Consider the following 13,717-nt stretch of genomic DNA (forward strand, 5'->3'; position numbering starts at 1 on the left):
CGTATTTTTTTGCAGTATATAGCTTACATTTTCGAATTTATTTAATATCTCAGACATCGAGAGAAATTTTACTATAAACGAAGCAAAAATAAAATTCTAAATTTCCGCGGCTAGAGTCGCCACTTCCTTTACCCCGTGTTATACGTTATTAGAGAGAATTTTATGAGGGGAACTCAATATCTGCGTAGAAGCTGCTTACTACGATTTAAAGGAAATGTACTTGAACGAAAAACTTCAGGTCGTGATTTACGCAGAAAATAATTATTTTTTCACCCAATTAGATACATTTAAATGCAATTTCATTAGCTGATGATAATTCCTTTCGTTTGCGTGATTATTTGCAGGAGTATTCAAGAATTTAAGCATTAAATATAAAAATTTATAAATAATAATTTCGGATTTCAATTCCACTTAGCTAACGCTCTCGAATGTAAGTATAGATTTCTATATATATTTTCTATGAAATTATGTATAGCTTGACTTTGTTATATTCCAACGAAATGAATTTAAAACTATCGAAATGTTAGCCACGAATATAACAATATTTACATGTGTCATGAAGAGTGTCCTGAAAGACAGGAACTTATCCATAGGTTTGTAAAGAATATTTTGAACATAGAAGGAAAGGAATTCTTCGCATCGAAAATGTAAAGAAAAGAGCAGCGAAAAGATTAAGTTTAAAGACATAGTTAGTAGTTGGAGGATGAGGCACTGAGGCGCAAAGGAATGCTGGATTAAGATATAGGAGGATATTGCACAAGTGGGAAAAGATCACAAAATAATGTCGACCATAGGTAGAGATAGATAAGTAAGTCCTAGATACACGGAATTGAGGAAAAAGAGTGAGTACGAAGATAATATCTAGCGACCGTAATAGAAAATTAATAATGCGAATACGTTTCACGCGCTGCACACCTTTGTACTACAGCCAATTCGTCGACAAGTAAGGGCTTGCTCTCACTTCTCTGCATTGGAATTCTGACAGAGTGGTCAGAACACGCCCAGAGGTTCATGGAAACCTAAGTGTTTTACGAGACGCCGCTATGACGTTATTGCAAATCATCACCTGGCATGAAGCTTAAGAAACGTCATTACATCCAATTCATTAAGAAAATCTTAATGCATTTAAATTCAGATTTGCTAGGTTGTAATAATCATGAAAATGTATCCATAACTAGGAGACTAATGCGTCTCTTTTCTTCTTTTATTCATTCCCTACCCCTCCTACGTATTCTAAATATCATTTATGCTTAAGTATAGATTTTTGCGTGCATGCCAGTCCAGTTCATGTTGATGACCATGGAAATCATATTATGCTAACAACATCGTTTTATATACTCCCTTACTGAGGCATATTCCATCCAGGCTATATAAACATATCATTCAATCCCAGTCTTCACAATCCCTCCCTTATCTAATTTCCCTGCCGACTTTTTCCTCCCCCATTCCATCAATCTTGGTCTCCATCCAGGCTATTTTCCCCCCGCCGCCGCTCAGAGCAGAAATGAGGAGAGAAAATAAACTTCGATCCCATCAGAGAACGTGAATCACGGCAGGGCTGCATCGCCAAGATGCGGCAATTGCATTGTGCGATGAAGAGATTTGCCCTGGGGACTTCGTAGTGGGAGGGACGCCCCAGTCCAAATCATCCCATGAAAGTTTCTTAGGAAGGAAAGAAAAATATGAAGCTCGAACGTGGCCGTCGAAGGGATGTCTGTGACTCAATTGTGTTGGTTGATTTTGTGAGTGGTTGGGGGAGCAGTGTCGGTCGCCTGCATTGTGGGCTAAAATTGGAAAAAATATTTAAAAATTAAGATTAGCGAAAATAGATATAATATTTTCATGAACAAGAACAATTGCAACGAAAAAGGGATATCTGATTTAAAATTCAGTCTCTCAAAGCCGTGAAAAGTGGTCCTATCTATGACTCTGTTAAAGGACGCACTCCTTTTACTATACTCTCATGCGTCACAACTTTTAAATACTTTGGTCAATTCACGCAAATTTGATTACTTGCATTTTTCATATTTGCTTGCATATGTACGTACTTTTATTTGTGTACAACTTGAAATAGCTGCAAGCGCAGGTTTCAGGTTTCATAATTCCGGCGCTCCTTCAAACCACGCCAACTCTTTTTGTTTCTTCAGTAAACTCAGATAATTTAATTATCGCAGAGCCTTAACGCCGACTAGAGATTGAAGCTGGGCAGAAATTTCAACTCGTAATCTTCTTACTCCAGCGCAAAGGACGGCCCCCATAATTTTGGCATCCGTGTAAAAAAAACCTCCTCAACGTAGGCGAATACTGTATGATAAATATATGCGATATTTTACCCATCTGCCATGAAGCTATCCCACAAAGTTGCACCGTTTCGCCATTAACTTCGTCTTTTTCTTCGATTTTGAACCCACCGTACCCCGTGGCTTGGCAAATGAGTCGGAAAGCGAGGGAGTCGGGGAGGATCTGAAAGGAAACACGAAAAAACTACCTCGCCGAAGGGGGGCGGGCGAGAGAGAGGAAGACGTGACAGCAGACGTCGATTTCTATGTGGGTCGACCGAGTGAATCGTGGGAGCGTAAAACGCTGTAGTACAAATCCCGTACTCCTTATGAGGGGGGTTGTGGAGGAGGATTGTCGCCTGGGCCGTAGTACGTAGCGGCGCGCACTTGGTGGGGCGGCGGAGAAGGCGTCGCCCGGGAGGGGCGCCGCGGCGCCTCCGCCTCCGAGGTTGGGGAGAGAGTTGCAGCGGCGGAGGAGGAAAAATGGGGCTTTAGTCTAGAAGGAGGGAATAGGGAATCCAGCGGAGCGGCCGTAAAAAGGGCACGGGTTACCGCCATGCGGACGGCTTAGACTGGCGTCGTGTGGTTACAACGATGCCCAGTATACGAGAGATGAGTCTCGTACCGTTACTTACCTCGCGGTTGTCTCTTTATCAGCCCGAAGTAAAGGAATTAAGGGTTTGGTGGAATATTATACCCTTCTTTTGGGATTGAAGGATGAACATTTTTACTTTTTATGTTGTCATATCAAGTTGTACCTCCTTTCTCCGACTAAATTTTCATAGTACAGAAATACTACAATAAATTTAATCAGGAAAAATACAAATAATTAAAAAAATCAATTAGCATTGAGTAGATATTGGAAAAGCACCAGAGACATAGATAAATACCTGATAGATTAATATTTCAACGATGATATTTATGATATTTTTAATCGTTATTTCAGACATAGTGTTTAAATGCCGTTATAAATGATAGTAAAGTGAACACCGACGAGTTACTCTGTAAAAATACAGCTGTAAAAAACTTGTGTAAGTTTTATTCAATGTTTCCCAATTTTGTGTCTATAAACAGCGTATATTAGGTAGTTCACTTCTTGCTTTTCTATTTTTCTTTGTTTTAATAAATTCTGACTATTATTGATGAACTAAATATTGGAAGAATAGCAAAGGATTGACAATTTTTTATAGTTTAATTTAATGTGTTCGAAGTTTTAGGGATATTTTTGGAGTGATTCCCGCAGGAAACCTTCTTGACTAAAGACTAGGGAATAAATTATAAAATTAACGTGAGATATAACTGAATAAGTAATAAAGAATACGTCAAATTATTCTGTCTTATCTGAATGTGTACCTGCCAATGAAGGTTATCAATGGCGATCGAGGGAAGGAGGATAGCCCAAACGTATCATCATGATAGAAGTGATATCGGTTGAAGACCTTGGCATTACCAGCTATTAAGCTTACATTTCATGACAGAATTTCCTTAAATGTAGATAAATTACATTGAAATGAAATTTAATTATTGGGATAAAAATAAAAATATATATTGGGTAGAACTCGCTATAAATCGATCTTCTGAAATAAATCAGCTCTTCGATGCCAATATCAAAGATGATGGAAGGAATGGCAAAATCTCTCTCCCCTTGCACACATTGACGTTGATTTTAATGGCGTATTGATCTCGCTATCTGAAAATTTAGGCTGCATAAAACTTTGGAGGAAATCAGGAGATAGGTAAAATATTTCATTAAATACCATTTATTGTTAGTCATTTCTATTTGTCGATGTCATTAGTATTTACATTTACCTCGGGTATCATTAATGCTGAAAAGGCTTGCTGATAGGATATGGAATGGAGTGTTGCGGCAAACCAATCTTAGAATTGCTGGCTAATGATGATGATGATCTTAATGCTATTAATTTCAAAATAATTCTGTTCATAATTTTAATTGTTTATTTGAATCACTTGCGGTAAACTCTTAGAATTCAATATCTTGGTGAGTTGTAGATAGGTCAACAAAATTGATTGGAAAAGTTTTCCCTTTATTCTAAGTTGAGGTAATGCTTTTCATTACCATTAATTTATTTACGATTTCATGTCGAGAAATGCGTCCATTATAATCAGTCTAGGTATTACTTTTATTCGCACTACTATGTTTGTTGCTCCTTAATTATGTGAAAGTATCTTTATTTTGCATTTATAATTAAATTCAGGATAACTAATTTCTTTTTCTGTCATTCTGAACATAATTTTCTGAATACGTCTTCTCACTTTCATTGATATTGTCATTCAGTGGGTAATGTTTTCCCACGCCAAATTTTTAGTTTTTCGTTTATTAGTAAAGTGCTTGCTCGATTATAATTTATGTTATTGACGATGGTATGCCCTTAAGAGGTCTGACATCCGCTCCTTTTGCTCTGAACAGATCTCAAGGAATCAGACGTAACTTATCATTATCGAAGAATTTTAAGGAAAAAATGGTAAGAATATGGGAAAAATTGCCGTTTAGAGATCATCATTACATCATGACTTCTTGCAAAGAAATATTTGATAGAACGGCCTTTTAAATAAAGGAATAGCGGTAAAAATCTCTTTGATGGACATGCTGTTGAATAAAACGTAACTTTCCATTGTGGAAGGTTACACGGGATTTCCACCGGGTCAGGTTCTCCAACTCCATCTCGGTCGATGTTTCGATGGACGAGTTGTCCATCGTCTTCAGGGCCCTGAAACTCGCCCATCGAAACGTCGACCGAGATGGAGTTGGAGAACCTGACCCGGTGGAAATTCTATGTAACCTTCCACAATTCTATACGCCGGGAAAGCCTACGATCATTCTTCGCAACTTTCCATAGTTTTTCTATTTGGTGAGTCAAAACAGGTAGTCTCCTTAAATAGCTGTGGAGAAGTGTTAAATTGCATTCCATTCACGAATAGATTGTAGAACAGTTCCACCGCAGTACTAGTAGTCAAAGCTACTTTAGTAAGAGAAGGTGAATTGCAAAAATTGGAATATTCTTAAAAAATGATTTTACAAGTTTGAGGCAGGTACATAAAGTATAACGCCATAAAACTTCAAATTATTACTCATTATTGTGCGTTGCGTGCATGCTCGTGAAATATTCACCATAACTGTCATCACACGGGCCTTGAACTTGCCCCTAACTTCCTTTTCTTATGAACCACGGAATTTTTTTTTACGTGAAAAGCCTATCGAGAGATCTCTTGATAAGAAGACTGTATTTTTCATTGATATTCTTTCAAACCCCAAGCTGGATATAGAACTTCCTGGAACACGATCCTTTCTCCCATTTGAAGTAGGTATACTCTCGCGTCCTTTGCTTTCGAAGTACTTTTTATCATACATATTAATAGTGCCTAGATACAAATACCTAATTCTATAAAACGAAGAAAACTCAACTCTTATCAAAGGGAACCAAAGAGCGGCTCTGCGGCCTGTTGAAGGGATCGCGGGAATAGTTCTCGCATTTAATGATCACATCCTTTGGTGAATTTGTACCTTAAAAATCGCTAAAACTAAATCATGACTTAAAGGTATCAGCGTTATTATTTCATATGCTTGGTGGGTAAACATGGATTGAATGTTGGCATACGAGTTTTTTAGTGTTTCATCTTCATCAGTGAACATTTTTTCACGTCCCTAAACAGACATATATTACCCATAATGTAACCCATATATTGACTCTTAACTCGAATAACTCAAGACGGAGACAAAAAATTAAAATATTATTATACCTGTACTTTATATTTTTGTCGGCCATTTAGATGCGTAGTGTATAATGTATCTTAATAAAGATAACAGCGTGAATATCCGTTTGAAAAGGTCACCATTTTGTTGAGTGGATATTGATGCCTATTTCATCATAAAACTTTAACTCCCTTTAAATTTTGCGCCGCCTTTCTACAACGGAAGCGAAAGACATCATTGAGTATCGCGTGTATAACGGCGAGTCAAAAATATTCCACAAACGATTATAGGGCGCAGTGTAAGAGCACTCACATTGGCGTGCCGTTACCACTATTATCCGATTTGCTGTTGAGGGAGTTGTTGGAGTGCACGCAAAAGCTATTATCACCCAGCTGCCTGAGCGTACTCGACTTAATGCGTGTCTAGTGTGCTTAGCTGTAGCTTGAAATGTCATCACGAGGCAATCGAATGACCCTTTCTTTAGATTCGTAGCAGGTCATCATTCGATGGACGGCACCCATTTGAAAACATCGCTCACTGCCATTTTGCTTGAGTCACGTAGAATGGATGGATATTAAGTTTTTAGTAATGCGACCTATCTATCCGTATTGGTGGCTCCAGAAATCGATCGGTTAAACTGGCTTAGTTTTAAGAACAGCATCTGTATCTCCGTCATTCCATCTTAAGATTGGTTTGAATATGTGAGGGTAAAACTCTCCCAAGAACAAACCGTGTGAATTTGAAATTAGCACAACCAGGGTAGAGTGACGAGATCCTTTCCCTGAACCACCTCACATTTCATTTGAGTATCCGAAGATTTCACCGAAGATTTGATCCAGGGACTTTTCTTATTTTTCGATAATTTTTTCGATCTTTTATCTATCTTTCGATAATTTCATCAGTGGCAAAACACCCCTATCCACCGGACCAACACCCCCAAGAATGACGTAGAAAGTTAGTAATGTATACGTAATGCATCTAAAAGTAAGGTATGGATGTTATATTATTATTTAAATTGTACCATGAACATATTAACAATACTAATGACTCTGTATGACAACACGTCACGTTTCCTTGTTCCAAATAGTTCCATCCTAAAGTATCTTCAAGCGCATTTTTTATGAAGTATGATGTTTTTTTCCCTATTTATCCAGTAAAGGAAATGCAGTTGAGGCGAAAGAACGTCAGTCTTGTATTTCCAAATGTACCATTTTATTTTTAAATACCTTTTTTCATTCCATCATGATAGACAAAATTTCACGATTTCAATTAATATAAGAGAAAAATATTTTTAAAGAGAAAAATTATACTTAATGCTCTTTGCTGATTGGTATCTCCCTCTGTATCTATTTTTTAAGGGACACATTGATTGATTATTCTTTTTATTATGATTTCTCTATCATTAGAATCATTTTGGATGTCATTGTTTCGATAGCTCGCCGCTGCAGCAATAATTTCATTTGCGTTGAATCATTTTCAGTTGAACGAGCAAGTCCTTATTTCGTCAAGATGTCTCGAAGTGCCATCTTAGAAGAGTTATTCTAACCCACGCACTCTTTTTCTTATCATTATCGGAATTAATCCGGTCTTGGAATACCGAAATCTTAGCGTAGGTCAATATATGTGAGGGTAAATCTCTCCCAAGAACAAACCGTGTGAATTTGAAATTCGCAAAACCATACCGATGACGTCAGATGCGTATTAATTCTTCTACCATCGCGAAATAATCTGAATAAGAAGAAGTTGGGGAGAAAAATGAAGAGATAATTAACTCTGGTGGTTTTAGGGAAGAAATTTTATGAGAAAAGTCTGGCAGGAATTAAGAGTCTGAGTTAAGGGTTCTTGAGAATATGGTTCGGTTTAATTGCTACTGCTTTTCCGGATTGGAGACGCCAGCTCCGTGAATGGCCAAGAAGACTTTTCAAACTGATATCAGAGGAAAGGGAATTAAAGTAGAAATTATTTTTTAGCTTTTCGGCTGTTTTTCTGGACTGATCGGGAAAGCTAAAAAAAGGCGAATGGTGAACAGAGAATGGTTGGGCTGGGAAGACGGCAAAGTTAGGGAACGGAATTCTTAGAGTGGAATGTTGAGATGTGATTGAAGATAGCAAGAGATAAGCCGAATGAAGAGGCTGCCAAGGTATGGTTCTTATCGTAAGTGCACAGCTTTGAGCCTCTCATAGTTGGACTTTTCTGCAGAGCTGCAATCGTCTCTAACGTACAAAATGGCTGGGCTTAAGCGTGGCCCTGCGCAAACACTATTGGACGTAGAACATTGGGCTGCTTGGCGTCTTACAGTGGTTTCCTCGGTTATTTCAACTTCCAAATTTTCATGGAAAGTTTCCGCTTTATCGTGGATTAGGGTTTTTAATAGCTGATGCTGTGTGTCACATATGTAAATAACTCACTCAACTTACTATAGCTGTACTTAATTACACTTATAAAATTGCTTGAAGTCTCTCTCTCAATTATTGACCCTAAAAGTTGATTTTGGTCAGTGCGGTTTGATTTCATCTCATACTAAGCCACAGGCTGGTAAATGTTACAAATTCAGAGCAAGGGGCGAAGTCCTTATCCTAAACCACCTCAAGCTGCAAGGATTTTTATTGGGAGCGTCCAAAGCCTTAACCCTGGACCTATTAGCCGGTCGCTCTACCCACTAGGCTACTACGCTCCCTTTGCTCTAAAGTAAAATTGTTATATTCGTTTTTCCAAGCAGCTTTCGCATTTATTTATATAATGCTATTATTTTATATTTAATGACAGTTTACTCTAGCCCTTGTATGGTTTAGTATTCTTTATTGTTTTCGCGGCGTTCAGCGCCTTTGAAGGCTGCTCGGGTTTCCCACCAGATGAATTTTGATATGTTGACAGCCCTGAAGATGTGAACCGGTTCGGTTTCCTAAGTGTAAGCAGCCATGTCAACATTAACTCAGTGGGTATCCCGAGTAGCCTTCGAAGATCCAAGGATAGTTATTTTTGCTCATTTTTAGTAACACAGTAAGTAACCCTCAGAATATTGCATACCCGTTAGACCTGATGAAACTCGTTACTCCGTCCGTGCCCATTTTCCATCTCTTTCGCGTCTATTTTCTTACTGACCACTTTATGATTGATTATTATTTGTGTGGATTAAAGCTAAAATTTTCTTTCCTCAGAAATCTTCATTTTCACTCACATTCGGAGAAATGTTTTCACAAACTATCGAGTGAATTTAAAATTTTGATACCTCTTTTAACCAAACGCAAAAGACACAGCAGCTGCTATAGACTCCGGGGCACCATTCTCACGATTCCTTTTGTTCGTTCACTGTGTGCGAGGCTAAAGTTGACCATGAACTCCTCAGAAAAACTTCCCTCATATAAAAATGACCACTGGCCGTTTGGCTTGCTTTTGTCTCTTTGTAGTTTAAGCCTTTTTCCCCCGAGCTCAAAATCCTGAAACGCTTCACAAAGCGTAACGAGCGGCAAGAGAAAAGGCGGCTTTGTGTTGCTCGCCTGCCCTTCGTAGTGGGGTTGAACATTCGAGAGCGTGCCCGACGATTGATTTGGTATCATTGATAGACGATCGGGACAAAGTAGTGCGCCCACGCTGACGCGGACCAGTGTTTCCTTTCAAAGTTGGGAAAGGGGAAAGATAATGGGGTGGGGTAAAAGGCGCCGAGCAAGTGAAATGGTTGGATTGCGAACAGAGGTCGTAGGTACCTACACAGCGGCGAACATTAGGGAAAATGGCATGTTTCGCTGTACTTATGCCGTAAAAATATTGACATAATCTTGCTATTTTTTTCGAGCGCACTCAATGAAGGGGAGTTTGGTGAATCCGATTCCCGAAGAACACCTGCTTTCCACACGCAATCAGTGATTCAACCCAATGATTGATTTAGAAAGGTGAGAGTAGAGGTTACCTCCGAATAAGCCAAATTTGTGTAGATTTCACGTATTCGGATATTCACAGATCCTTCCCCGGAGTCACTTCGCACCTCCACAATTTTTAGTGCCATTAGTAAGTCTTGTAGGGTGCGACGCTCTTACTCACTATTGCTATGTATTTTAGGTAGCCATTTATTGCCATTGATGCTGATTTTAATGGAGAAATCAAACCAAATGTACTCATTTTATATACCTATTTACCATGCGAATGTAGGAAAATAAAACTTAAGTGCAAAACAATGGGAGCGAGAGTTATGCACCTGATATACAGAGAAACCTAAGTGCACCGAGTTTCAGATTGACAAACACATTGTTAGACTTGACGGAAACAGGCCGTTCGCCCCACTGTGGAGGGAGTTTAAGGGTATGGGTTGGAGACGGGATACGATTGTGTGGGCGCAGAGCGGGCGAGAGCCAATATTGACTAAGGATCGAAAGATGGTGACGGAGAAGGAAGTGGAGGGGAAGGGGTGGCAGTGTTCCCATGGAGACGGATGTAAACAAATGCCTTTTGCCCATACGTCCTCGTTTTTTTTCTACCCCCCTTGCTTTACTAGCCTTGTGGAACAGGGAGCATTGCAGTTCAGTCCCCAATGCTTCGCCCTCGGGGTGCTGTGATGCATGCTCGTATGGATACCCTCGGTCGTTCTTTGCGATGCCCGATTGACGAGAATTTCGCCGATCATGAGGGGGATAAATTACTTACGGGATACGTTCGTGAAATGGATATGTTTTCGGGCAACAGGATTGGCGCTATAAGTTTTCTCGCTTCTTCGAGTGGCATGACGTATTCATGACATTGGGATCCTTGTTGTCCTTAAATAAATGGCCCTGCTCCGCCATGAAAAGGCCGAACACCATTCTATACGTCTCACTGGAATGAAAGCTATTCTATGGCGATGTAATAGCAGTTAAGAGGAAAAGAAAGACTTTCTTGAAGCACACCTATTGATAAATTCATAACGATCTCCCTTTGAGTATAACCTCAATGATTCCAGCTATTTATCCTAGCAGAGTTTATAATTATTTCTAGGGTATAATATCCGTACTTAATATTATATTTTTATTGCAAACTCCAACTTATTTCGACCCTAGCGCCACTGTGAAGTGGTTTCTGGAGTCATTTCAGACTATATGTTAACCCTTTTTTCGGTAGCATTGTCGATGTGCGGCATTTTTTTTTGAAAAAACCGTTTCTTTTACGACTATATTTTTTCAAATTACAAGTCGCCTCATGAAGACATTGTTCATTTGAGCCTATTTACTTTTTCCCTGTAACAATGAAGACAATTTATCTCGGTGTCTATAACGATAAAGTCACAGTTTCTAGTAGTATTCTAAAACTAAAATAAATCTTTGATCATGCAATTAAAAATATGCTGTTGAATCTCTCAAAAGTTCAATAATTAAATAATGCCATCACTTTAGAAGTAGCAAATAGTCGCCGTACCAGGTGGTAGCCAATGATTAAAGGTTACCAAACGATTAATTATATTAGGGGCTTGTCCTCATCGAAGATAATACTTCTGTAGGTCCATGTAGAAGTCATGTACGTGAATTTACACACGTGCATTAGAACCGAAACGAGATGATAGCTTTGGTACACATTTTTACCCATTCTTCTTTGTTACAGTCCTCTTCATCAGCACTGGAAATTATTATGTCCCACTAATATACATATATTACTATTTAACTCCCATTTATCCCCTGAGCCCTATTCTTTCAACTAGTTTTATCTATAATATCCCAGTGTCTCAAGGCATTGTTTTAATTTGCTTCTCGCAGATATTTAACCGCCATATCGTGTTGACCGCTGTTAGTATTACCACGATAGGTAGTGATAAATTATAATATTTTCTTTTTGTGAATGATCCCGCCCTAGCTGTGCTGTGCTATTTTATGACTGGCGATAAATCCACTTAATAGCTCAATTCCAGCATTAAATTTACCCAGGTTCACATCACGGTGAGCAGACTAGCTGTTACGATAGCAGCGTGCTAGGAGCAACGCGGGTCATTTAAATTTTTCATGCGTTTACCGGAGAACTGGAGCATATTTTTATCTATAGGATCTATCCAAGTCATCTTAGTGTGACTATTTAGTCGGTCTTTCCTAAAATAAGTTCGTGCATTAAACCTCGCTTATTTTTTCATTCTCCCTAGGCTTCAATTTTTATTTCCGAATGCACATTTTTTTATTACCTGCCACTTTTATTTATAATTATGAGTCATATAACTGATAAGTCGGAATGAAAAATTTTAATAGTGACTAGTATTGAAAATGCTCTTCAAGTGATGAGATATGTCATGGCTAAATAAATATATTCTAAATTTTTTTCCTCTCAACTTTTTCCCTCGTAAACCCTGATCGGGATACGCACCTTTGAGAGTTATTCCCCTTAAAATTTACAGGCTACTGTCGGAAACGGTCCGGGTTAACCAAATTAAAAAATTCGTGGAATTAAAAAAATACTCTACTCATTGTTCCATGAATTTGAGGTTCCACAAAATTAATGGCAAATTACTGAGACTTCTTTGAGACTTAACTTCCAAATAGGACCTATTATGTATTAAAGATTCTGTTACAAAATTTCATGAAGATTACGTTGCTGTTATTCTTGTTATTCCGCTGGTCTTCAAAAGTCCCAAACAGTTTGATTTCGTACTTAATTTCATTGGATTGATCCTGTAAGTGCAGAACTATATGAGACATTTAATTTTTTGTTTCCAACGTATTCTACTTCTCTTCGCCATTTCTAAAAATGATGATAGGTTGTTAAAACAATGAATCTTTGAGAATTCCAACGGCAAGTCATTGAATGGAATGGTTCCACTAGACTGAGGGTAGGAATAGTGGGATTATATTTACGATTTTCTGGGTCAACTTTGAAATTCGTCGTACTTGTTCATGAATTTGAATACCTTCTGCTATCCTCCGCGGACTTTATGAGAAAGGTTCACATTATCCGTATCACTACCGTTGTGAAAATTCGGTTCGAAATTCTATTCCCACATACGCTCCTGCACCTGAAGCAATGCCGTGTATATCCCGCTATTCTAAATTGGCTCCTCGTAATGGCGGCTTTACATTCGTTAAAGTGTGCCTCTCCCATTTTCAAATGGCCGGTTAGTGTAGGGCCAAACGGTAATCCACGGGTCTATTCCATATGCTTCCTATTTTTAAATTTCTTAATTTCTTCACTAAATTTGTTTTCTTCTAGGTTAGGCATAACGTGGTGGTTCATGACGACTCACGGCTGCTCTCTGTTTTCTTCCACAGTCGGCAGCAGTAGCGCGAGCCTCGGCACTGGAGACATCCCGTTGGCGCTGGACTTGGTCGAAGGGGTTCAGCTGAGGGTTCTCAACGCCACCACGTCGCCCGCGGCCTCTTCCTCCTCCTCCTCCTCTTGGCAGGGGGTAAGCCTCGCCCCGGGGCCAAACAGCCTCAAGCCTGCTCTCTACCTGCAGGGTGAGGAAACGCATCTTTCTTCCCTAGGACATACGTCACGTCTCCCCAAAAGCCCACATTTCCTCCTACCATTTATGTCACCGCTTTAATTTTCAATCAGCCTTGACTGGGATAGGTTTACTTACATACCTTCTCTCTTGAGGCAGCGTGGTAGCCTAGAAGATAGAGGCTACACGTCCTATCTATAAAACCCTCTCGAAGAACCTGTGGCATATTGCAGTTCGCCCGAACGCGCTGATTTTAAGGGAAAAACGCAACAATGCATCGCTCCTCTGCAAATGGGATTCGGACGTGCGTTGATCCACAAAAATCAAAACATTCGAATT

At 39.1% G+C, this 13,717-nt stretch overlaps 1 protein-coding gene across 4 annotated transcripts in view; it reads left to right on the forward strand.

The window, feature by feature from the left end:
* Positions 1-13,717, forward strand: part of LOC124162936 (protein kinase C-binding protein NELL1-like) — a 181,474-nt gene that overhangs the window by 81,058 nt on the left and 86,699 nt on the right. For all 4 annotated transcript variants that reach the window (XM_046539688.1, XM_046539689.1, XM_046539690.1 and 1 more), the window contains exon 2: positions 13,203-13,391. In XM_046539688.1, the coding sequence (XP_046395644.1) occupies positions 13,203-13,391 (189 nt within the window). The remainder of the gene's footprint in view (positions 1-13,202; positions 13,392-13,717) is intronic.

This window comes from Ischnura elegans, chromosome 7, assembly GCF_921293095.1.
Source record: "Ischnura elegans chromosome 7, ioIscEleg1.1, whole genome shotgun sequence".
NCBI lineage: Eukaryota > Metazoa > Arthropoda > Insecta > Odonata > Coenagrionidae > Ischnura > Ischnura elegans.